General features: G+C 41.1%; 1 protein-coding gene across 3 annotated transcripts in view; it reads right to left on the bottom strand.

Moving 5' to 3' along the window:
• The window catches only part of spock1 (SPARC (osteonectin), cwcv and kazal like domains proteoglycan 1), a 699,184-nt gene that overhangs the window by 306,820 nt on the left and 364,840 nt on the right, over positions 1-27,524 (bottom strand). For all 3 annotated transcript variants that reach the window (XM_060915187.1, XM_060915189.1, XM_060915188.1), the window contains exon 3: positions 8,373-8,418. In XM_060915187.1, the coding sequence (XP_060771170.1) occupies positions 8,373-8,418 (46 nt within the window). The remainder of the gene's footprint in view (positions 1-8,372; positions 8,419-27,524) is intronic.

The raw sequence follows: 27,524 nt of genomic DNA, 5'->3' as shown, positions 1-27,524 counted from the left end.
GTAAATCTAATATAATTATGCATGCCTACTTTTAAGGTTATGGTACTATATGCAGTATGCTTTATTGTAGTTCTGCAGATTGATGCAAAATTCACTTTTATGGTTGCATATATCAGAATTTAATTTCTATAGCAGCGGCTCTTTTTTCTTCAACAAACAGACTTACTCGATTATGTTTGCCCTTCAGCTCGGCACCGACCCTTGAGCTATCTCCCACAGACATAAAAATACCACACGCACTGACTCATTCATTACTGCTGCGGCAAACACAACAGCGCAACTCTACCCTTTCCCTTTTACCAATTCTATACTCATTATCAAAATTAAATTCCTTCCAATGCTCAACTACCTACCTACGTTGTAATCGCAATGTGCATGTTTATTGCAAATTATGAGCTAACGCTATTACATGCTCACAGTTTATCCATCAAACTAACTGAAGTGCTATCAATGCTATTCCTATAATTTCTCGCTTTGACACTCCTTGGAGATGCGAGTGAGATTAAACAAGTAGAGCCAAAATGAAGTGCACAAGTTGCTGTTGCAAACATTTAAAGAGGCATGTTATTACATTATATCCAACCTACACTCGGCACCATGTAGTGCTGAAGGTACATTTTAGTGAGCCAAGTAATCTCAGAGGGTTCGAAGCAGAAATGAAATGTCAGAATAAATTCGGACACTTCTACTTGGAGAAAACACACAAAGAACTACAGTTCACCCTGATGTCCACAATATACAGTATGAAAAGAATAAAATAAGATACAGCATGCTGCAACAGGAAAATAATCAACAATGTGGTGGTGTGATATACTTTGTGGCAGTCTGTGAACAGGCTTGTAGTACTCGAGTCCAACATGTGCCCTAATTTTAAGGACTCGTGACTTGACTTGGACTTGAGCACTGATGACTCGGACTTGGACTCGGACTCGTGCATTAACTGCATTCGGACTTGTAAATTGGAGACAAGGACTCAGATTTTTTCTTTTGTTTTGTAACATGCCATAATAATTTGGCATAAGATATTTATATCTACATTAATTTGGATGCTAATTTTGCGCAAGAGAATGCACATTCACCTGTTCATACATCATGTTCAGGAACAAACTAACATTAATGGCACTAAAATGCCTGGAGAAAATACCCCCAGGATTGTCCACTTTGCTTATACAGACTTCTCGTGCAGTGGGAAAAAATGCACTGCTATGTGTTCCATATGTAGAAGAACTATCGAGGAGACGAAGGGAACAACCTTGAACTTCAATTGTCATTTGGTAAGACTCCACCCATAGAAGGAAGTGACACGCTATGTTCATTGCTCTGTTGATAGCGGGGTTTGCTTGCTGAGCGATGAACTAGCTAGTGTTAACTCTCTCTCATGTTATTTGCCCTGCTGATAGTGGGCAGGGCTTGCTGAGAGATGAACAAGCTTTTTATCTGTAGCTTATTAACTAAAATGGGGCAGTCGAGCAGGAACATTAGTCCAACACAGTAGCAGGGACACTTTCACATAAAGGCAGCAATGGCCACCATCAAATGGTGCAGTTGGAGTCTTGTTCTTGGACTCGACTCAGATCAATAGTGGACTCGACTCAATTTTTTTTTAATGACTTGGACTTGACTCGGATTTGAACAGTAGAGACTCAAGACTGGACTCAGACTTGAGGTTTAGTGACTTGACTACAACACTCTGTGAACACCTCAAATTTTCCAATAACAGCATGTCCCAAAACGTTTTATTCCTCTTTTACCACAGCAATTTGCCAATGCTAACCTTTTATTTATGAAAGAAAATTGGACATACAGTTAGGGTCGGAAGTTTACATACATGAACATGAATGTCATCATGGACCTGAATGTCATGGCAATATTGGCCTTTCACTGATTTCTTTGAAATGTTTGTTTTCTGTGGCAGAATGATTGTACAATATACATATTTAATTAAAAAAATAATTTGGTGCAGAAGCTTGAATTTATTTTGGGTTATCTAAAATCAATACAGGATCAACATTATACATAGATGGTCAAAAATATACATACAGGACACCTAATATTTGGTTAAATGTCCCTTAACAAGTTCCACCTTCACCTTGATCCCCATTACATTACAGGCATTTAGCAGACACTCTTAACCAGAGTGATATACAACATATCCCAAGCAGCCTGGGGAGCAGTTGGGCAATAGATGCCTTGCTCAAGAGCCCTTCAGCCACTCCTGCTGGTCCAGGGAATAAAACCAGCGATCTTTTGGTCTCAAAGCTGTTTTTCTCACCATTAAGCCATGGCTTACCCCCATTAACAAGCTTCTGGCAGAAATCTGGTTGGATATTTGATCAGTCTTCTTGGCAGAATTGGTAGAGTCCAACAGACCCCTTCGCAGTAAACGTCATTCATACGTAAGAGGAAATTGTGCGCGCAGCCTGGACCCAAAAAAGACTCAGCGACAGTAGAGACGAGAAGAAATAATTTGGAAGAAATGCCTAGTTGTTGTGTTGTTGGGTGTCAGAATCGTAGCAGTGATGGGGTTAAAATGTACAGAATTCCAGCAGGATCTCACCCATTCCAAAAAAAATCGCCGACGTCTATGGCTACAAGCCATCAAACGTGTAGACTGGGATGAAAGCACTATCAAAAATATGCGGGTTTGCAGCGCCCACTTCATCACAGGTAAGATCAGGCTATTTATTAAATCTTTCTTTTTTATTCTTTCTAGTGTTCGTTTATTGATGTAGCAAAATACTTTGGTAATGTTTGTCTGATTAGCTGGGTCATAGTTACACAATGTAATGAATATTGTTAGCATGTTAACTTAGCTTTGCATGCAATTTTGTTTGTAGGAGAGGTCTCGCTTGACTCAAGCAGTCCAGATTTTGTGCCATCATTATTTGTGTATGCCGAAAATCACAATTTTAAAGCAAGGATGGAAAGGTAAAATTGTGTGCCCTCACTCTAAATGCCAACTTACGTTGACTGCTCTAACCTAGCTCACGTCCCGTTCAGTTTCATTTCTGGTCTCTGCCTCTTCCAGCAGCTTCCAGTTCATGGCAGGTCTGTGCTTTGGTGGTTCCTGGGTTGTTCCTGATCATCTGTACCAATTTCTTTACAGCTGAGGGTGACGGTTTGGGTCTTCTTCCAGTAAAGAGTCTTGCCAAAATGGCTATACATCCTAAAAACTTGGACAGTACTTGTATAGTTGTTTGAACTGATGATCTTAGAATCTGCACTGCTGAGTTGTGTAAATCTATGATCCTCTTTTTCAGATCTGCACTGAGCTCCTTGGACTTTCCCATTGTAATGTGTGTTGGTGAAGCTAATGAGTGCTTTAAACAAACCCTTTTTATGTTGGCACAGAACAGCTACCAGCGATAGTCAGTCATGATCATTAACAGAAAGTTAAGAGGCCTTGGCCTTGGTAAGTTAAAAGATTTTGGAATTTTCAGCACCACTGAATTAATAATCTAAGTAGTATGTAAATGCTTGGCCCCATGTGTGTAAATTTGACTGTGTTGATTTCAGAAACCCAAAATAAATTAAAATTTGTACACTACATTCTTGCTTTTTTAATTAAAGATATGTTTTACAGTCATTCTGTCACAGAAAAAGAACAGTTCAAATAAAAAATTGAAAGCCCAATATTGCCATGACATTCATGTCCATGATGACATTCCTGTCCCTGTCCATAAACTTCTGACCGTAACTGTATTTCACTATTTTCTCTCCAACTTGGTCTATGTGAAGGCAATCATGTACGTCTTTGTTATTCAAGACACATGAAACCAGCCTCTGCCTCTTTTCAAACTGCTGTGCATGATGCTTCACAGGACAGTCTAACACACTTCGGTGGTGTTTACATTAGACCGTATCAGCGGATCATCAGATTAATGTTTTTAAAACGATTAGTGTGCACACAGCAACGCCAATACACGATTCACCTGCACACAGCAACGCCAATACACGGATACGCTTGGCTCCGCAGGCATCCTGCGCTCCAAATCACTCCGCCCTGAACAGCGAGTGCCCTCTGGAGGGTGCGCACTCCGGCCCTGCGCAGCTCACAGAGCACGCGAGTGGAGTGCACGAGCAGTGATTTGGGACTGAGCCGCTGTGTGTGTGATCTCAGTGCATGTCGGGCATGCGCGTCACTTACCACTTGCAAGTGGAAGGATGGCAAGCCTAAAGACAATCATAACTACACAATGGGCAGTATTTGCATCAGTATTTGCAGTATTTTCATACTTTTATACTCTTTAATGAAAGGTGATACAAGGCGGAAGTCCGCGCCATTTTTCAGCAGTCGTGTCACATGACCAACGCCAGCGAATCAGGAAGGTGGATGTCACAGTGACGTTGTCCAATGACGATGCCAGCTAGAGCTCAGCACAGCGTATCCGTGTATTCTCAATGTTTACACAGCACCGGACCAGACACGATCTAGATTGAATACGTGGACCCTGGCGGATTCCTGTTTCCCGGAGTTTCCAGGCATTTTAATGTAAACGGACAGTGCATCCGCGAAGAAAACGAGACAGATACGGTCTAATGTAAACTTGGCCTTAGTGGAAAGCTCTAACTGCCCTCTTCCACATATATGATCTCACAAATGCTCACGATTGCAGAGTCATTGTGATTGACAGGGAGAGAGAGTATGTCATCCCTTCCACCCAGAGAGCATGACCGAGTTTGCCGTCTTGACTCCTGGCCACAGATAGCTGTGGCATCATGAAAGTCAGGTTTGAGCAATGTATAATTATGTTTATTGGGCCACATTCATCAGTCTTTTAGTAAAACTAGGTGTAAATATTTTGTTCAGTTTGGCTGATGCAAAAGTTTCTGATAATAATAATAATAATAATAAGAAGAAGAAGAAGAAGAAGAAGAAGAGAAATAATAATTTGTCATAACTGAATGATTAGTTTTATTTGTCTTAAACCACTGGATTGTCTTGGCAGCTGTCCACACACACACACACACACACACACACACACACACACACACACACATATATAAAATATATATATTTTTTCCCTTTAATTAATGGGGTTGATATAAAACAACTTGTTTTCATGAATTTTTCTCAATGGTACTCTTATGCCGCTTTTCCACTACAAACGCGGCTGAGTCGAGCTGAGCCGTGCCGTGCTGAGTTGGGCTGAGTCGAGCTGAGTGGGGCTGTTGGAGTTGCATTTCGACTACAACCGCGCTGAACCGTGCTGGCTGGAAGTGGGTGGACACATTGGGTGGAGTTAGCGAAAGTGGGTGGACGTCACGTGATGTCGTTAAGCGGCGCAAACAGTGACATCAGTGATCTTTTAAGCGGTAGTCTCACGACCCAAATAGTAAACAATAAACATGGAGGACATGGAGTCGTTAGTGTTGCTGGTCTTGGTGCTGTGGCTTGTTGTCACCGATAACGCCAACAGATACTGGCAAGAGCGTACAGATGAGGCGAGGCGCATAAGGCTTCAGAAATTCTCGTAATTCGTAATTATTCTTCTTCCGGGTTTACGGTGTTTACAGATCCCAGCATGCTCGCGGGGCGTGTGTGGGCATGTGAGGACACTCCTCCTCACCAATCAGTGCACAGGGGAGTGTCTGCTCACGCCCCCAGCCTCACTCAGCTCGGTTTGGCTCGCTTCAGCCCCACTCCAAAACCGTGCGAGTTTTGGGTGCTAAGCAGGGCTGAAGCGAGCTGAGTCGTGCTGTTTTGAGATAGTCGAAACGCGAGCCGTGTCGGGCTGAAGTGAGCTGAAGCGAGCTGAAGTGAGCTGAAAAAGGGTAGTGGAAAAGGGCCATTAGTCCCTGTCCTAGTAAACTAGCATGAGCTTCTTTAAGTCTCTGTGAATCAGAGCATCTGCTAAATTCTGTAAACGTAAGAAAAATAAGCAAATTAAACTTGACAGTATATACGGTCGATATATAAACGTGCAGTAATCCATGCTAATTATATAATTTGAAGTCAATCAAGTTGAGGTTTACAACAGTTAGTCTTCTTATGTGTAAATTTACACACACTCAGGAGCAGGAGTAAGACACAAATGTTCTTCTAAATTTACAGGATTTTCATGAACACCAAATTTCTTGTGTAAACACTCATAAGAACAGTTTGTGAATAAATTTGTTTGTTTCCAATTTGTTAACTGAGGCCCACTGCTGCAGAATGTTCTCAAAACAAGTTAATTCCTATTATTAGTTATGTTATAACAAGTTGTTCCCTCACTTTAATTTAAAAAAAAAACAGCTTGTCATATTACTGAGAATCCAAAGTCCTTCGTCCTTACTTTTTTTTGGTGTAAAACTGAAAGAAAGAACCTTTACCTGTACAGTTGACATAATTGAATGCAAGGTATAAAAAATTAGATTAGATTCTTCCCATTCCTATGCCGTCAACTCTCAAAATCTCAGTCAGGAGTGGGGAAAAATATAGAACAGATACATAATACATTAAAATACATTTTACAACAACACTGTTGAATACTTGATTCTGATTGGTTAAACGGTGTTATACTGTTGTTCAGAAGTTGTTATAACATAGTTGTAACATTCTTATAAGTGATAACATGAACTAACATGTTTTGTGTAGGTTCTCCACCATGAAGGGCCCGGTCCCACAACACCGATAACTAAAACTATACCTATAACTACAAATATGACTATACTTCTGCCTGAATTTAGTTCCAGTCTGGAGCAGTCACACCACAACTATAATCCCAACTGTAATATCGCTTGGTCCTGACACTCAGGGAAATAAATCCATGTAACTTAGGAATAGTCATGAAAGTTTTTTCCAAGTAGTAGCACATTATTCCGGGTTGTATTGTACAGCTTGGACTTCAAAACAACCCATGTACACACTCCAGTGGTTGACAAAATACGGATAGGTCACGGACTACGGAAATATTATAAAAAAAGGATACAAAATACAGAGTGGTTATGGATTTTAATACGGATGCATCACGGATGCAAATAATTTATGGATTGGTCACGGACATTTCAGCATATTACAGATTGGTTACCGATTTCATATGGATGATGTATCACGGATAAAAAATTAACAAGTCTAAAATAATTAAATGTTTGGACTGTCGAAGTTCATAATTAAAATATCTTACCTGCATTTATATGTTTACTTAATTAATTTATGATTGATATTTCACAGAAAACCACATATCCGTGAATAAAAGATCCGTGCTTTGTATTATATTTTTTGATTTTCCGTGAATCTGTATTCTGTGACTTCATGATGCAACAAGGATGTACAAAGATGCCCGGGGAAAATAGCACGTGCTCAGACATCACCACATGTAAACAATTACCTGATTGATCAGATGTTTTATCGGATCAGGTCTAGGCCTGGAAAAGTCGCTCCAGAACCAATCTCAGTGATACAGATAAACCCAGGCCTGGGCTATACAGTAGGTATTGTTATCAGTCTGGTGTGGGCACCAACCACATAAACTGCAGGGGACTGATTTATTTATAGTCATTGGTATAATTGTAGTTATAGTTACCGGTATTGTGGGACCAGGCCTTAAATGTAATTATAAACAGATAAAAAGTATGTCATTCTTTAATAAAATAAAGGATTGTAGCATTGGCATATGCTGTACTATTAGAGGAATAAAATGTGCTGTTATAGGAAAAATGGGGTGATGAGTATCTTTGCTGTGTGTCTGAACAAATCACACCATAACATTGTTATTTTCCTCTAACAGTACACCTGCATTGTCTTAAAAATGGCATCAGTGCTGCAAAAGCAGGGGCGTGGAGTGCTGAAACTGTGTTTGTTATTCATGGTGTGAGAGTGTGAAAGTTCGAAGCTGTAAGACACAGATTGTACAGGCTGGCTGTCTTCGATCACCATTATCGAGAGAGATGTACCTTTCTATTCACATGTCTGCCTGTGTCAGTATCTCTTCGACTTCCTCTCTCTTTATCCTTCTCGATATATCCATATAGACGAGTAAGGCAGTGTGTGTGTGTGTGTGTGTGTGTGTGTATGTGTGTGTGTGTGTGTGTGTGTGTGTGTTCATCTAAAAAGCAGGTTTTAATATCATTTTCTCTTTTAAAGAAGACAGTACTGTAAATGTAATGATATCAATTAATATAAGTTCATACATTCTCACAGAGTTAATGCCGAAAAAAAAAAACCAAATACATCTTCATCTTCCCCCCATCTCTCTTGTTATTGATTGGCTGGATGTGCAGTACAGATTGAGATCAATAACATAGAAAATGGAGAGTCCCCCTGTGAGATTGGAGGATTTTCTATACAATTAATCCGGGAGACCAAACAAGGAGAGATGAGTGAAAGCAGGCTTATGGAGTGAGGCAGCAAGAATTGACACAGCGGCACACAGACACAATTCTCATACCTTTGTCTTGTGCTTTGCTTGGGCCCCAGGTCCTGAAGTAATCATCCTACAGAGAAACAAAATGAGTCCTCCATCAGCAGTGAGAAGAAAAACCCTACACACATCTTCCATCATGTGTGAAGAGAAAAATACCATGTGGGTGTAAAGATAAAAGACATTTTATTTGGAGGTAATGTGTCCTACTCAATGACCAACGTACACTGACATAATTAACTTAAGATCATTTTAAATTATTAACTTAAATCATTCATATATCCACATCTCCAGCATTTTGAAAACATTTTTGTATGTCCCATACCAATATATTTAACAGTTATTCCATGAAATCAAGTCGTACATGAGCTGATAGCCGACAAGGTGCATAGCGCTGAGTCGGCTATAAGCCATGTATGACGAGATTGAGTGGAATAACTGTTTTATTCTATCCACATTCACTGGATTTTGAGAAACAGAGCATTTTTATTTTCTGCAAATTCGATAAAGAACAATACTGTACTAAACGTCCAACAAAATCATTTCCGCTTAGAATGTAAACAAACCGGCGAAATGACAGTAGCAATTTTATTAATTGCTACTGTAATAATTATAATCACTTATTAATCATGATATATTAATTAATAAGATGGAACAATATCAGGGTACCCCCAGGATTGTTAAACCAAAATTTAAGACTTTTTAAGACTTTTTTAATGCCATTTCAAGTTAAATTTAATACCTTTGTCGCACTCATTAGGGAAGAATAAATCATATTGAGCACCAGATTAAACCTCAAATAATTACTATTTACGAGTGTTTGAAATAACAAAATTACATTTATTAAAATAATCAATCAGAATTCATTCTGCTCACACCCCCTGGACACCATGCAGAGGAGAGCACCCCCATGTAAGTCCAGACAATCACCCCTCATACACACACACACACACACACACACACACACACACACACACACACACACACACGCCAGAGAAGCATTCAAAAGACAAAAAGAATAGTATAGCTATAATAGTATAGTATAGCTGCCTGCTTCTGAATTGTGGATGCAAACGAAATATGTTTACCACTTTTCATGTGAGAATCCAGAGCTGTAAGCCCCATTGTCCCTAGTTGAAAGTTTTTTTTTTTTTTACACAAAGTGCATAATGCCTCACGGTCATTATTTGGAACCCCCTTAAGGCCCCGGTCACACCGCCCGAACTTTGCTGGAGCGTTCCTGGAGCGGTGAAAAAAATTCATCACCGCTCGTAACCGTTCACCACTGTTTAACAAAAGTTGGCCCCCGTTAAAGCAACGCCGTATATGCTCGGCCACCGCTGATGTTTCTCGAGGGGCCCTCCTACCGCTCCGAAAGTTTTGAGCTGCACAAAATATTGCGAGCGGTGAGGAGGGGGCAATTTTCCGCCCCGGCAAAGTTCACCCTCACTCCACCAATGCCCAGTCAAAGTTTGGCATCGCTAGACGCAAGTTCGTGGACGCTTGGGTCCGCTAGGCCAACGCCAGTGTTGCCCGGGCAGCGATTAAACGTTGCACAAACTTCGGTGGAGCGGTTGTAAGCGTTTTACGAGCGGACACGGGGTTGCTGGAACGGTGTCGGGCGTTGAAGCAGCTATCCATGGCGGCGATGAACTTTGGTTTGGCGTTGGTATAGAGGTGTCGGAGCGAGACCAGAATTTGGCTATAAATACGGGGAGAAATGGACCAGGAGCTCATTTGGAATCGAGCTGCCGTTGAGTTCAGACCTCATCTATATCGAATTTGCTCAAAGTTACAGTAAAACTGTATCACCATGGATGCTGAGAGACTTGCTATGATTGGTGCTAAACCAACTTTATACCCCCGCCGAGCCAAAGCCCGCATGCGCAGAACGCCGCTATACCAACGCTCGCTACTGCTAAACCAACGCTAAAGCAATGCCGGCTTCAGCGGTGCACCGCTAAGCCAATGCCCGTGTTTTCGATTTTTTTTCCCATTTTGTGCGCGGTGACGAGCGTTGTCGAAATTCGGCCCCCCCTCCCTACCGTTCAAGGAACGCTCCAGCAAAGTTCGGGCGGTGTGACCGGGGCCTTAGGGTCGAGCGGCCACTTCAGGTTGAATCTGCACTTCCCCATGCTCTCTCCCCCTCACCCTCTCTGCTCTATGCGCCTGCTGCTCTCGTTTCGTGTGAACCCTTTACGGCGCGACGTGAATTTCCCGCTGTTTGCGTGTGAACGCCAGGGCAGCGCAAAACATTTTAGATTTTGCTTCATTTTCATCACAGAGAATTTAATCTAGGTTACGCAACGATGTTAGACTTTCTTTGGAAAATTAAGACCTCCGTGGAAAAAATTAAGACTTTCAAGATGAAATTTAATACTTTTAAGGCCTTAATTCTGGAAAATGAAATTCAATACTTTTTTAATACTTTTAAGACTCCGCGGGTACCCTGAATATGGGATAAGGGAATTGTATTAAATTGGATAAGAAGTTATTTGAGCAACAGGACACAATTTGTGAAGTTGGGTGATTCTGTGTCATCTTGTTTGAACATTGTTTGTGGTATCCCCCAGGGGTCAGTATTGGGTCCTAAACTGTTCATTCTTTATATAAATGACATGCAATGTATCAAAGATATTTAAGATGGTATTATTTGCAGATGACATGAATATGTCTTGTTCTGGAACAAATTTACATGAGTTAGAAAACATAATCTCTTCCGAATTGGGCAGGTTAAAAAGTTGGTTTGATCGAAATAAATTATCATTAAATCTGTCTAAAACAAAAATCATGTTATTTAATAATTATAAAATAATTAAGGCAATAAATGTACAGGTAGATGGTGCTGACATTGAAAGAGTTTCTAATAATAAATTTCTTGGGGTAATAATAGATGATAGAATTACTTGGAAATCACATGTAAAATACATACTAATTAAACTATCAAGAAGCATATCTGTGTTGAGTAAAGCTAAGCACGTCCTGGACTATAATTCACTCCGCATTCTTTACTGTTCCCTGGTTTTACCGTACTTAAATTACTGCTCAGTGGTGTGGGGAAATACGTATAAATGTTCATTTCATGCAATAACTATACTTCAAAAAAGAGCTATAAGAATAATTCATAGTGCTGGTTACCGAGATCATACTAATTCACTATTCTTAAATTCTAAATGTTTAAAATTCAGGGATATTATAGAATATAAAACTGCCGTAATAATGTACAAAGTAAGGAATTATAAAGTACCAAGGAATATTCAAACAAAGTTCTCGGATAGAGAGGGGGGCTATAATTTTAGGGGGAAATTGAAATTTTAAACTCGCAGTGCTAGGACAACGTTAAAAATGTTCAGTATCTCTATTTGTGGAATAAAGCTATGGAACAGTTTGAATGTGGAGCACATGAAATGTACAACTATAAACCAGTTCAAAAAAAAGGTATAAGGAACAGATCTTTATGAGGTATAGGGAGGAGGAATTACAATAACATTCTATTGATCATACAAGTGTATATATGTGGCTATGGGTACGTACGGATATATATATATATATCATCTCATTATCTGTAGCCGCTTTATCCTGTTCTACAGGGTCGCAGGCAAGCTGGAGCCTATCCCAGCTGACTACGGGCGAAAGGCGGGGTACACCCTGGACAAGTCACCAGGTCATCACAGGGCTGACACATAGACACAGACAACCATTCACACTCACATTCACACCTACGGTCAATTTAGAGTCAACAGTTAACCTAACCTGCATGTCTTTGGACTGTGGGGGACCCGGAGCACCCGGAGGAAACCCACACGGACAGAACATGCAAACCCCACACAGAAAGGCCCTCGCCGGCCACAAGGCTCGAACCCGGACCTTCTTGCTGTGAGGCGACAGCGCTAACCACTACACCACCGTGCCACCCTTTTATATATATATATATATATATATATATATATATATATATATATATGAATATGCATAATTGTATATAATATATATGCATAATTATGATATTATGGGTGTCTGTGTACATATGGATATGTGTATAGTTATATTATACCATGTTGGTATGTCTTGGTAAGTTAGTATTTTTTCTTTTTTGTTGTTGCTTTTGTTTTCTTTCGTATATATAGTTTATTATGGCGGAAAGTGATGTTTGATTAGCGGTGGTATAGAGGGTTAGGATTTGATAAGTTATTTACTTCTTCCTAATCTTTTGCGAACATTATGTTACTGCCTTGTGGCTACGCTATTCTGTTTGTTTACGACGATGTTTTGATTATTGCATTTTTTTTATATCTTCTTTACTGTTTGGAATCAATCAATCAATTTTTGAAAAATGCAATAACAATAGTTCATGAAAAATAAAAAAAAAAGATATGTTCTTACCATCAAATACTTTCATTCCATATCTTGTTGCTTTTTTTTTTGTATTTTTCAGGATTTTGTTTTCAGGTAGAGTTTTTATATCATCCTTGGTTGGTTCAGCAACATGCGCCACCATTTTCTTTTCTTCTTTTTTATGCGGTTGGCAAACCAACTTAAAGGTGCATTACCGCCACCAACTGGGCTGGAGTGTGGAACAGGGGATAATGGGGGGCGGGGCTATTTTAGCTATATTCTTTTATTTAGCTATTTCTGTTCCTTTTAAATAATTGACAACAAAGTGATATATCTGACCTGATGCACGCCGCCATTTTGCTTTTCTCTACTCACGCTATATGACTTGATAGCCTAGTAGTACAGTAGTGTAGCCAGTCAGAGCATGCTATTGCTCATATCCAGTGAATGTGGATAGAATAAATTCTAATATAATCAACAAAATGCTTTTTTAAAAAATCATTATTTTTGCATTAATGTGTAAATTATTTTAATATCTAATGCTCAAAACATCATTTTACATGAGTAATCCATTATAGGTTATTATGAAATGTGCATTTTAGTTTCACACAACTTTCAGTTTACCCCGAAATATCTGGAATATCACAGGACAGAGTAACACATTTGGAGGAAAATGCTATCTACCTTCTTCTGCGTAAACAAGCTTAGTTTATGATTAGTTAGTGTCACTGTGATTGACAGTCGAGGGAGACTATTGATGCTTTTCGACCGGAGGAACTTTTTTATAGTTCTTAGAACTGTTGGAGGAAGTTCCCCTTTCCTGTGCATCCATACTGTGAGACCTTTTTTTTTTTTTTTTAGCTCTGAGTTTAGGGTAGGTACTCTTCCAGCACAGCCAACAGGTAAAAGTGATGTAAGTGCATGGTAATTAGGCCAGATGTAAGTGTACACTTATTGGTCGAACACGAGCCAGTGCAGCACTAGCAACCACCATTTTTACAAATCTGTGTCAAACCTTACCCATGCAAACAACAGCTTTCAGTGATAGAACTAAAAACAGACAAGTGGACTGACAGAGAATCCACACTTCATTGAGCGTACACGTGGAGGAGGAAATACAGCGCGGTTTTGATGTCTATGTGAAATATAAAATCGTTGCTAGCATTTCTTGCTAACATCACGCAATCAAGCTAGCTTGTGTCACTTCAGCATTCCTACTGGCAGTGCAAATGGAAATTGAAAAAAACAAAAACATTTTAAGCTATGTAGTTCTCAATGAAGCTCTCCAGTCGGTAGTTCCTCTCAATAAGTCTGAAATGAAAAGCATCTTTTTTTGGGGGGGGCTTTTTTCACCTTTATTGGATAGGACAGTGTAGAGACAGGAAATGAGCAGGAGAGAGAGAGACAGGGAGGGATCAGGAAATGACCTCAGGTCGGAATCAAACCTGGGTCCCCGGATTTATGGCATGGTGCCTTATCCACCTGAGCCACAACACCCCTGAAGTGAAAAGCATCTTATGTAACTCCTCCCACCCAGAAAGCATGGCCAATTTTGCTCTCTTGACTCCTCACCATAGATGTATGTGGGATTGTCAGGATTGAAATTTATGATCTCCTGAATGATAAGGCAAACACTTTTCTGTTATGCACTCAGGAGTCAAAACACAAACGAGACCGTCAAAGATGGCGTAGCTCACTCCAGCCCCATCTAGTCCAGAATGAATGATCTAAAGTGGGCCATTTTGTGCAATAAATGTTGCAAGCTATATACACTATATACAAGCTATATACAGACGCTATATCCACCCTAGGAATACCGACCTATTTGCCAAAAAGAATCCGAAATGTCAAAGAATTGACCGAGAAGAAGCTATTTTTGTTGAACTGCTCATTAAGGCTTAATTAGTCCATAACTTCATTAATAATTGGAGTTAAGCAAATCTGGGTAGAAGCCATATGCACCCCAGGCAGACCTACCTTCCTGCCAAAAAGAATAAAAATCGGTGAAGAATTGAGAGAGAAGAAGTGATTTTCGTGAAATGTGGACGACGCCAGATGGACGATGGACAACACATGATGGCATAAGCTCATCACCTGTCGGCTGGATGAGGTAATAATTTTAAACAAATTGTTAGGATATACTCATCCACTCAGCAGGGATGCTAATATTTTTTGTGCGTTATGCTTTAAAAACAAACACTGTTGAAAAGTATTTAGGAGCAAAATGCAGCCATTGTTTGCAAAAGACACCTTGTAAAAATAAGATTATTGCTCGAAATGAGTTAACCCATTTTACCATTTTGAATGATTAAATAAATGTTTTGTTTACTTCAAAGCTGAAAATAAACAAAGAACAATAAAGTAATAAGAGTTACAATGAGTCCATTTTCATTACCAGTGATCACACTCATAAGTCCTTTCTGAGAAATTTAACACGATCTTGGGTTGGAGAGAGCAACCTGGTTCATACATCCTGTTCATTTCTCACTATGCAAAAATAAACCAGGCTACACAGATTGGAACTGAACACACACACACACACACACGTGAAGGCAAACCTCATGGCACATTAGTCCCAGCCAGGGTTTTTTTAAAAGCTAAGCATTTTGGGCCGAAATAGCAACAGTGTTTTGAGCCATCAGCATTATGAGGACTTAAAGCCAATATTCATTAACTGCTTTTTCCCCTGGTGGTAATGTACATATCACAGCAAGTTCATTCATTCATTCATTCATTATCTCTAGCCGCTTTATCCTTCTACAGGGTCACAGGCAAGCTGGAGCCTATCCCAGCTGACTACGGGCGAAAGGCGGGGTACACCCTGGACAAGTCGCCAGGTCATCACAGGGCTGACACATAGACACAGACAACCATTCACACTCACACCTACGGTCAATTTAGAGTCACCAGTTAACCTAACCTGCATGTCTTTGGACTGTGGGGGAAACCGGAGCACCCGGAGGAAACCCACGCGGACACGGGGAGAACATGCAAACTCCACACAGAAAGGCCCTCGCCGGCCCCGGGGCTCGAACCCAGGACCTTCTATCACAGCAAGTTATTTCAGTTAAAGGAATGGTTCGGGGGGGATTATTTGAACAGTGTTCCACTTACAACTGAGCGCATTTCCTGAATTTTTTCCCCCCTCACTGAAGTTATGAAGGTTATGGTGTTTGCAAATGATGGAAGTCTGTCTCAGCCAAAACACAGTGTGATTTAACCTATATGTATAAAAATATAATATATAATATAAATATTAAAAGTATAATGTAGGTTTATTTTATATAATATTAACTTATCAAATATTTTAATAATAAATATAAAATTATATATTATATAATTTAATATAAATATTAAATTATTTTATATATAAATATTTTTAAAAAAGTAATTGTGTAACAAAGGGCGGAACGTTGGTGTAGTGGTTAGCGCTGTCGCCTCACAGCAAGAAGGTCCGGGTTTGAGCCCCGTGGCCGACAAGGGCCTTTCTGTGTGGAGTTTGCATGTTCTCCCCGTGTCCGCGTGGGTTTCCTCCAGGTGCTCCGGTTTCCCCCACAGTCCAAAGACATGCAGGTTAGGTTAACTGGTGACTCTAAATTGACCGTAGGTGTGAGTGTGAATGGTTGTCTGTGTCTATGTGTCAGCCCTGTGATGACCTGGCGACTTGTCCAGGGTGTACCCCGCCTTTCGCCCGTAGTCAGCTGGGATAGGCTCCAGCTTGCCTGTGACCCTGTAGAACAGGATAAAGCAGCTAGAGATAATGAGATGAGATGAATTGTGTAACAAAGTGCTGGAAAAGTACAGGGCAGCCATCTTGGACAACTGGAATTTGAAAGGTTTGGGTTTTGTTTGTTTGTTTTGTTTTTTTCTTTTTCCCTCAGTGCAATTTGGCGTCACTGCTTCCAAAAGTTTGAACGTGCAATTGTAGAGGAAATCTGGAGGTCACATGGATGATGGAGTTATTTCACTAAAGTTATTATTATTATTATTATTATTATTATTTTTAAATACAGTAAAATTCCTGCTGTTTCACAAAATCATACAAGCTATATTATAGCACATCGATGTCGGTTAAAGGAATGATATTCCCACTTACAGTACCACAAACAAATATAATATACACTCATTGGCCACTTTATTAGGAACCCCCATCCACCTGCTGTTTTATGCAGTTCTCTAATCAGTCAATTCCTCGACAACAGGACGATGCATAAAATCATGCAGATAGAAATCAAGAGCTTCAGTTAATGCTCACTTCAAACATCAGAATGGGAAAAATTGTGATCTCAAAGTGTGACTTTCTTTCACTGTGGCATGGGTGTTGGTTTGAGCCAGATGGACTGGTTTGAGTATTTCAGAAACTGCTGATCTTCTGGGGTTTTCACACACAACAGTCTCTAGAGTTTACACAGAATGGTGCAGAAAAACAAAATACACTGAGTGAGTGACAGTTCTGTGGGTGGAAACGCCTTGTTGATAAGAGAGGTCAGAGGAAAATGGCCAGGAAAATGGTTCAAGCTGCCAGGAAGGATATAGCAACTCTTTACAACTGTGGTGAGCAGAAAAGCATCTCAGCATGCACCAGCAGAAGACTACATTGGGTTCCACTCCTGCCGCCAAGAACAGGAATCTTAGAATCAAGAACAAGTTCCTATTAAAGTGGCCAGGGAGTGTATACTAAATGATATACACAATATGTTTCTATAATGGAAAAACAATGGAGGATTGTGATGGCAATGGCAACATACACATCAAATGCCACTGAATGCGAAATAACTAGGTGAATAAGTAACTAGAGGAGAAATAAGTGAGTCCATGTGTGAGTGATTTTGTAGAAATGTGACAGCAGATGAAAGCAAAGAGAGAGATGGAGACACAGAGAGAGCGAGAGAGAGAGATACAAATGAAAGAGAGTGAGTGACACAGCACAGAATAAGCAGGCAAAGTCATGTTGGACCTGAATCAAGGTTGTGTCATCCCAAGTTAAACTAGGCCATGGCTGACCACAGGCTTACAGCCAAGAGTGACACTGAATTGTGGGTAAAATAGGACAACATCAAACTCCATAAATTGCAAATAATTTCCAACCAAACAGCCCTTCACGCCTCAGGCCATATGAATGCCGCTCCATAACTCACTCTCTCTCTCTCTCTCTCTCTCAAATATGTACTGAGCAGCAGTGATTCACCCCCTTAAACTATTCCACATTTTGTAGTCTGTAACCTGGAACTGAACTGGAAATTATTATTATTATTATTATTACCACTTGAGGCAGCTACAGTGGTGTAGTGGTTAGCGCTGTCGCCTCACAGCAAGAAGGTCCGGGTTCGAGCCCCGTGGCCGGCGAGGGCCTTTCTGTGCGGAGTTTGCATGTTCTCCCCGTGTCCGCGTGGGTTTCCTCTGGGTGCTCCAGTTTCCCCCACAGTCCAAAGACATGCAGGTTAGGTTAACTGGTGACTCTAAATTGACCGTAGGTGTGAATGTGAGTGTGAATGGTTGTCTGTGTCTATGTGTCGGCCCTGTGATGACCTGGCAACTTGTCCAGGGTGTACCCCGCCTTTCGCCCGTAGTCAGCTGGGATAGGCTCCAGGTTGCCTGCGACCCTGTAGAACAAGATAAAGCGGCTACAGATAATGAGATGAGATGAGAGTACCACTTGATTTACACAATACATCTAGCATTTGAAGCTAAAAAACTATTGTGACAGACATTTCTTAGTTCCATTAACCCCTTCAATGCCCTTGGACGAGTCACGCATGTCATGAAATCTTTTACCGCTGTGCCTTATGACGGAAGAATGTTTTAGGCATTGACTGTAATTCATATGTGCCACTCTGAAGTAAAAGTAATGTGCCATGTAAGGTACATAAAAGGAGGTGTTTATGATGAGTAGCGTACATCATAAGGCACAGCAGTAAAAGATTTCATGATGTACGTGACTCGTCCAAGGGCATTAAAGGGGTTACTATTCACAATTTGGGTCAATACTTGGTAGAAACACCTTTGGCTGCAATTATGGCTGTTATTTTGTACTTCATCTTATCACACAACCTTGTATTTCGTGATTCATGGCATATACTCCTAATGAAATCCATTTCAATTGAGACACTACAAAATGTGGAAAAATTCAAGGGAAATGACTACTCATGTAAGGCACTGGACATTGTTTAGTGACATCACAGATCCTCTGAGTGGATGAGAATCAGTTTTTATTGCCATACCCTACTCACACTGAAAATAATTTATTTTCTACTATCATCCTGTAATGGTGTAATGGGAATGAGAGCAAAATGGTAAATTACAAACATTAATCTATCCCCTGGTGACCTAGTAATATTAATGTCAATTTTTTTGCGATAGCTCCAGTGGGAAGAGGAACCATTGGAATCTGCTCCACTCATTTACAATTTCATTGTTTGATTTACAAAGAAAAACGAGAAATGCAGTTTACATTTAAATTTTATATCTGAGATTTATGAGAATGAAAAGAAAGATTTCTGTTATGGACATGAAAATAGAATGACCAAATGGAGCATTAATGTCCTTTTAATAATAAGTAAAATAGGCTAGAAAAAAAGTGATATTAAAAAGCTGAATGCACTGACTGGACTCAAGTGCTCCATGTTGTCATGGTAACATTGCCAATAGCACATAATGTGCGCAACTCTCTGCTCATGTGGTCAGCTATTTGGCTATTAGGTTCTGGGTTTCAGCCCAGCAGCCAACGGGGGCCTTTCTGCATGGAGTTTGCATGTTCTCCCTGTGTCTGTGTGGGGTTCCTTTGGGTGCTCTGGTTTCCCCCACAGTCCAAAGACATGTGGTTAGATTAACATGGGGTAGCCATGGCCTGAGGTTGGGCTGAAGTGCCTAGCCTAACCCCCAACTGCTCCCCGGGCACTGTAGCATAGCTGCCAACTGTTCTGGGTACGTGTGTGTGCGCTCATTGCTCACTTATGTGTGCATGTGTGTGTTCGCTGCTTCAGATGGGTTAAATGCAGAGGTTAAATTTCACTGTGTGCTTAAGTCTGTGCTTGAGTGTACGTGTGACAAATAAAGGCTTCTTGGCTTCTTCTTCTTCTAATCATTCCAGCATAAAACAGTTCCTTTTAGCAGTACAGTACATTATGTTCATTATTATTTGTCTCCTGCTCACAGAACATTCTTGTTTTTCCATACTTATTTCCTAAAATGGGTAACCAAATTAAAGTCCCGTCTGCCCAAGTAAAGTCTATGGCTGAATCCAAATACTCAGTATGCACTAACATCAGTTTAGTACCTACTACCCAACCGTTACTGTATGTTCTGGTACTAGTATGTTTGCATACTACGGATGTATTAGATCATCTGAGTATCTTTGTATATCTGAGTATACTGCTTTTTGCATACTGTATACACCGATAGGCCATAAGATTATGACTACTGACAGGTGAAGTGAATAACATTGATTATCTCATGACAGTGGCACCTGTCAAGGGCTGGGAAATATTAGGCAGCAAGAGAACAGTCAGTACTTAATAATAATAATAATAATAATAATAATAATAATAATTTTTTATTTATAGAGCACTTTTAACAATGCTCAAAGACGCTTTACAAGGGGCAAGTAGAACAGTAAAATCATACAGTAAAATCATAACAGTAAAATCATACAGAATAAAGAAAAACATCAATAAAAACATACAACCCCGATTCCAAAAAAGTTGGGACAAAGTACAAATTATAAATAAAAATGGAATGCAATAATTTACAAATCTCAAAAACTGATATTGTATTCACAATAGAACATAGACAACATATCAAATGTCGAAAGTGAGACATTTTGAAATTTCATGCCAAATATTGGCTCATTTGAAATTTCATGACAGCAACACATCTCAAAAAAGTTGGGACAGAGGCAATAAGAGGCTGGAAAAGTTAAAGATACAAAAAAGGAACAGCTGGAGGACCAAATTGCAACTCATTAGGTCAATTGGCAATAGGTCATTAACATGACTGGGTATAAAAAGAGCATCTTGGAGTGGCAGCGGCTCTCAGAAGTAAAACTGGGAAGAGGATCACCAATCCCCCTAATTCTGCGCCGACAAATAGTGGAGCAATATCAGAAAGGAGTTCGACAGTGTAAAATTGCAAAGAGTTTGAACATATCATCATCTACAGTACATAATGTCATCAAAAGATTCAGAGAATCTGGAAGAATCTCTGTGCGTAAGGGTCAAGGCCGGAAAACCATGCTGGGTGCCCGTGATCTTCGGGCCCTTAGGTGGCACTGCATCACATACAGGCATGCTTCTGTATTGGAAATCTCAAAATGGGCTCAGGAATATTTCCAGAGAACTTTATCTGTGAACACAATTCACCGTGCCATCCGCCGTTGCCAGCTAAAACTCTATAGTTCAAAGAAGAAGCCATATCTAAACACGATCCAGAAGCGCAGATGTCTTCTCTGGGCCAAGGCTCATTTAAAATGGACTGTGGCAAAGTGGAAAACTGTTCTGTGGTCAGACGAATCAAAATTTGAAGTTCTTTATGGAAATCAGGGACGCCGTGTCATTCGGACTAAAGAGGAGAAGGACGACCCAAGTTGTTATCAGCGCTCAGTTCAGAAGCCTGCATCTCTGATGGTATGGGGTTGCATTAGAGCGTGTGGCATGGGCAGCTTACACATCTGGAAAGACACCATCAATGCTGAAAGGTATATCCAGGTTCTAGAGCAACATATGTTCCCATCCAGACGACGTCTCTTTCAGGGAAGACCTTGAGCAACTAGAATTCTACATTAGACAAGAATGGGTTAACATTCCTATCCCTAAACTTGAGCAACTTGTCTCCTCAGTCCCCAGACGTTTACAGACTGTTGTAAAGAGAAAAGGGGATGTCTCACAGTGGTAAACATGGCCTTGTCCCAACTTTTTTGAGATGTCTTGTTGTCATGAAATTTAAAATCACCTAATTTTTATCTTTAAATGATACATTTTCTCAGTTTAAACATTTGATATGTCATCTATGTTCTATTCTGAATAAAATATGGAATTTTGAAACTTCCACATCATTGCATTCCGTTTTTATTTACAATTTGTACTTTGTCCCAACTTTTTTGGAATCAGGGTTGTACAAAGAAGAATAAAAAGCAATTAAAGCCGCAAGCGGCCTCGACGGGCCCTCGCGCCAGCGGCCAAGGGGGGCGGGGGCATGCGTCCCCGCGAAAAACTTTCCACAGCTTCTTCGGCAAGAGACATTACTCCCACAATGGCGACAAAGCGCAGAATTGGACACATGGCAACAATAGGGTCTTGCACTGTACGGTGCTCGGGGCCTAATAATAATAATAATAATAATAATAATCCTTCAAAAACAATAGGGTCTCGCACTGAACGGTGCTCGGGCCCTAATAATAATAATAATAACTAGAAACTATAGGCCAAGCAGGCACCTTAATGCGAGAGGCAAAAATCACAACACGTTAGGGGGCGCTATAGAGGCCCTGAGGCCCGCCTGGATTTGGGCTTCTGGTTCTCAGTAGCGGTGGCAGTCTAAGAAAAAGGAGCCAAATTTCGTGCGTTGTCGACCATGGCAAGCGCCCCAATAAGGGTCTTGTAAAGAGTTTGCTTGCCAAGTTTGACAAATCAGAAGCTGCAATATCATTTTTGCCATAACCAGCACCCCCAGGGGCGAAAGTGCACAAAATTTGGCGTATATGTCAGGTGAGCTATGAAGAGTTTGCGTATGAAGTTTGATGACAATTGAGTAAATAGAAGATGAGATATAGATTATTGAAGAATAAATTTTTTGGTTTTTCCCATGTCAGTAGGTGGCGCTATGCTGTACATGAGCGATTATGAGTTGGAAAAACAAGTGTCTACAACAGCAACGTACTGTCACAAGGTAGTGGTGTGAAGGAAAAGCATTATGGAAGTATTGACCAGAAACCCGTTTTGGAGCAATTGCGGCGGCCAAAAACAGCGCCCCCCATGGACGAAAATTCCCAAAATGTGGTATACATGACATGGGAGGTAGTAAGAGGGTGGCCGTGAAGTTTGACCAAATTGGAGGAAAGATTGGATTTTTTGCCCAAAAATAGCGCCCCCAGTGGCGAAACATCACAGAAATTGGGTAACATGTCAGAAGCCAAATGAGTGATTTGCGTGTGAAGTATGAGCAGTTTTGAGCAATTAGAAGATTTGTTATGAATTTTTAAGCGTGTAAAATTGTGCATTGAAAATTGATTGACGTATAACTTCTGAACGGTTTACCCTACGTGAAACGTATTTGGTAACTTTTGTCAGCCATGTCTGTAGATGATGTGTATCAATTTTGGTGACATTCCTATGAACGGTCTAGGAGGAGTTGCGCCCTCTTCGTGGCCATGCATTTCGCACAAAAGTGAAATTACCTCACTTCCTGTTGGTCGTGGCTAATGCAGTGGCATTACATTTTTGTCCGGCTTAGTGAGATACATATGCGTACCAAATGGCATGCCACTACTACAAACTACATGGCAACCAGGCACCTTAATGCGGGAGGCCAAAATCACAACGACTTAGGGGGCGCTATAGAGGCCCTGAGCCCCGGCCAAGTTTGGGCTTTTGGTTCTGAGTAGCGGTGGCAATTCTCGGAACTGGTGCCAAATTTCGTGCGTTTTTGCCCATGGCAAGCACCCCGAAAATGGCCCAACAGCGGAGAAAAATAAAGAAGAAGAAGAAGATTAAAGCCGCAAGCGGCCTCGACGGGCCCTCGCGCCAGCGGCCAAGGGGGGCGGGGGCATGCGTCCCCGCGAAATACCTTCCACAGCTTCTTCGGCAAGAGACATTACTCCCACAATGGCGACAAAGCACAGAATTGGACACAGAGTACACGGTGCGCTGAGATGTTGTCATGGACAGAACATTTTATGCCATGGCTTCCCAACCAAATTAATGTATTTACCTCATCAGTCACCAAGCTAAAGCTACATAGGATTGTCTTCTGTTAGACATCTATTAGTCAGTATGCAAGGCTACAACACTTGCTCCCGACTGCCCACCCATTCCCCACAAGTCATGTGTGTTTAAGGCAACCAAAACAACATACTCCGGGTGCCACATGATTGTAAACACCTCTCCTGCAACTGCTACAGCACAATGAGCGCCCCCAGTGGTGAAAGTTCACCAAATTTGGTATACATGTCAAGGGACCTATGAAGAGTTGTTTTGTCAAGTGTGATCAAGTTTGACCAATCAGAAGCCGAGATATAAATTGTTGCCTGAAAACAGCGCCCCCAGTGGCAAAAGTTCACAAAATTTGGCACATATGTCAGGTGACCTGTTAAGAGTGTGCGTATCAAGTTGGATCAAGACTGAGAAAATAGAAGATGAGATATTGATTTTTGAAGAATAAATTTTTCGGTTTCTCCCATGTCAGTAGGTGGCGCTATGCTGCACATGAGCGATTATGAGTTGGAAAAATAAGTGTCTACAACAGCAACGTACTATCACAAGGTAGTGGTGTGAAGGAGAAGCATTATGGAATTATTTACCAAAAACCTGTTTTGGAGCAATTGCGTTGGCCAAAAACAGCGCCCCCCATGGACGAAAATTCCCAAAATGAGGTGTACACGACATGGGAGGTAGTCAGAGGGTGGCCGTGAAGTTTGACCAAATTTGAGGAAAGATTGGATTTTTTGCCCAAAAATAGCGCCCCCAGTGGCGAAATATCACAGAAATTGGGTAACATGTCAGATGCCCAATGAGTGATTTGCGTCTGAAGTATGAGCAGTTTTGAGCAATTTGAAGATATGTTATGAATTTTCAAGCATGTAAAATTTTGCATTGAAAATTGATTGACGTATAACTTCTGAACGGTTTATTCTACGTGAAACGTATTTAGGAGCTTTTGTCAGCCATGTCTGTAGATGATGTGTATCAATTTTGGTGACATTCCTATGAACGGTCTAGGAGGAGTTGCGCCGTTTTCGTGGCCATGCATTTCGCACAAAAGTGAAATTACCTTACTTCCTGTTGGGCGTGGCTAATGCATTGGCATTACATTTTTGTCCGGCTTAGAGAGGTACATATGCGTACCAAATGGCATGCAACTACTACAAAGTACATGGCAACCAGGCACCTTAATGCGCGAGGCCAAAATCACAATGAGTTAGGGGGCGCTATAGAGGCCCTGAGGCCCGCCTGGATCTGGGCTTCTGGTTCTCAGTAGCGGTGGGAGTCTAAGAAAAAGGAGCCAAATTTTGTGCGATGTCGACCATAGCAAGCGCCCCAAAAAGGGTCTTGAAAAGAGTTTGCTTGCCAAGTTTGACAAATCAGAAGCTGCAATATCATTTCTGCCATAACCAGCACCCCCAGGGGCGAACGTGCACAAAATTTGGCGTACATGTCAGGTGAGCTATGAAGAGTTTGCGTATGAAGTTTGATGACAATTGAGTAAACAGAAGATGAGATATAGATTTTTGAAGAATAAATTTTTGGTTTTTCCCATGTCAGTAGGTGGCGCTATGCTGTACATGAGTGATTATGAGATGGAAAAATAAGTGTCCACAACAGCAACGCACTATCACAAGGTAGTGGTGTGAAGGAAAAGCATTATGGAATTATTTTCCAAAAACCCGTTTTGGAGAAATTGCGTCGGCCAAAAACAGCGCCCCCCATGGACGAAAATTCCCAAAATGTGGTATACATGACATGGGAGGTAGTAAGAGGGTGGCCGTGAAGTTTGACCAAATTTGAGGAAAGATTGGATTTTTTGCCCAAAAATAGCGCCCCCAGTGGCGAAATATCACAGAAATTGGGTAAGATGTCAGAAGCCCAATGCGTGATTAGCGTGTGAAGTATGAGCAGTGTAGAGCAATTAGAAGATTTGTTATGAATTTTTTAGCATGTAAAATTTTGAAGTGAAAATTGATTGACGTATAACTTCTGAACGGTTGATCCTACGTGAAACGTATTTAGTAACTTTTGTCAGCCATGTCTGTAGATGATGTGTATCAATTTTGGTGACATTCCTATGAACGGTCTAGGAGGAGTTGCGCCGTCTTCGTGGCCATGCATTTCACACAAAAGTGAAATTACCTCACTTCCTGTTGGGCGTGGCTAATGCATTGGCATTACATTTTTGTCCGGCTTAGTGAGATACATATGCATACCAAATGGCATGCCACTACTACAAACTATATGGCAACCAGGCACCTTAATGCGGGATGCCAAAATCACAACGACTTAGGGGGCGCTATAGAGGCCCTGAGCCCCGGCCAAGTGTGGGCTTTTGGTTCTGAGTAGCGGTGGCAATTCTCGGAAGTGGCGCCAAATTTCGCGCGTTTTCGCCCATGGCAAGCGCCCCGAAAATGGCCCAACAGCGGAGAAAAATAAAGAAGAAGACGGAAGAAGAATAATTAAAGCCGCAAGCGGCCTCGACGGGCCCTCGCGCCAGCGGCCAAGGGGGGCGGGGGCATGCGTCCCCGCGAAATACCTTCCACAGCTTCTTTGGCAAGAGACATTACTCCCACAATGGTGACAAAGCACAGAATTGGACACAGAGTACACGGTGCGCTGAGATGTTGTCATGGACAGAACATTTTATGCCATGGCTTCCCAACCAAATTAATGTATTTACCTCATCAGTCACCAAGCTATAGCTACATAGGATTGTCTTCTGTTAGACATCTATTAGTCTGTATGTAACGCTACAACACTTGCTCCCGACTGCCTACCCATTCCCCACAAGTCATGTGTGTGTAAGGCAACCAAAACAACATACTCCTGGTGCCTCATGATTGTAAACACCTCTCCTGCAACTGCTACAGTGCAATGAGCGCCCCCAGTGGTCCACAAGTCATGTGTGTTTAAGGCAACCAAAACAACATACTCCTGGTGCCTCATGATTGTAAACACCTCTCCTGCAACTGCTACAGCGCAATGAGCGCCCCCAGTGGTCCACAAGTCATGTGTGTTTAAGGCAACCAAAACAACATACTCCTGGTGCCTCATGATTGTAAACACCTCTCCTGCAACTGCTACAGTGCAATGAGCGCCCCCAGTGGTGAAAGTTCACCAAATTTGGTATACATGTCAAGGGACCTATGAAGAGTTGTATTGTAAAGTTTGATCAAGTTTGACCAATCAGAAGCCGAGATATAAATTGTTGCCTGAAAACAGCGCCCCCAGTGGCAAAAGTTCACAAAATTTGGCACATATGTCAGGTGACCTGTTAAGAGTGTGCGTATCAAGTTTGATCAAGATTGAGAAAATATAAGATGAGATATTGATTTTTGAAGAATAAATTTTTTGGTTTCTCCCATGTCAGTAGGTGGCGCTATGCTACAACACTTGCTCCCGACTGCCTACCCATTCCCCACAAGTCATGTGTGTTTAAGGCAACCAAAACAACATACTCCTGGTGCCTCATGATTGTAAACACCTCTCCTGCAACTGCTACAGTGCAATGAGCGCCCCCAGTGGTGTAAGTTCACCAAATTTGGTATACATGTCAAGGGACCTATGAAGAGTTGTTTTGTAAAGTTTGATCAAGTTTGACCAATCAGAAGCCGAGATATAAATTGTTGCCTGAAAACAGCGCCCCCAGTGGCAAAAGTTCACAAAATTTGGCACATATGTCAGGTGACCTGTTAAGAGTGGGCGTATCAAGTTTGATCAAGATTGAGAAAATAGAAGATGAGATATTGATTTTTGAAGAATAAATTTTTTGGTTTCTCCCATGTCAGTAGGTGGTGCTATGCTGCACATGAGCGATTATGAGTTGGAAAAATAAGTGTCTACAACAGCAACGTACTATCACAAGGTAGTGGTGTGAAGGAGAAGCATTATGGAATTATTTACCAGAAACCTGTTTTGGAGCAAA

Source organism: Neoarius graeffei, chromosome 2 (assembly GCF_027579695.1).
Source record: "Neoarius graeffei isolate fNeoGra1 chromosome 2, fNeoGra1.pri, whole genome shotgun sequence".
Taxonomy (NCBI): domain Eukaryota; kingdom Metazoa; phylum Chordata; class Actinopteri; order Siluriformes; family Ariidae; genus Neoarius; species Neoarius graeffei.
Note: the sequence above shows the minus strand (reverse complement) of the source record. Positions and strands in the feature narration are given on the sequence as shown.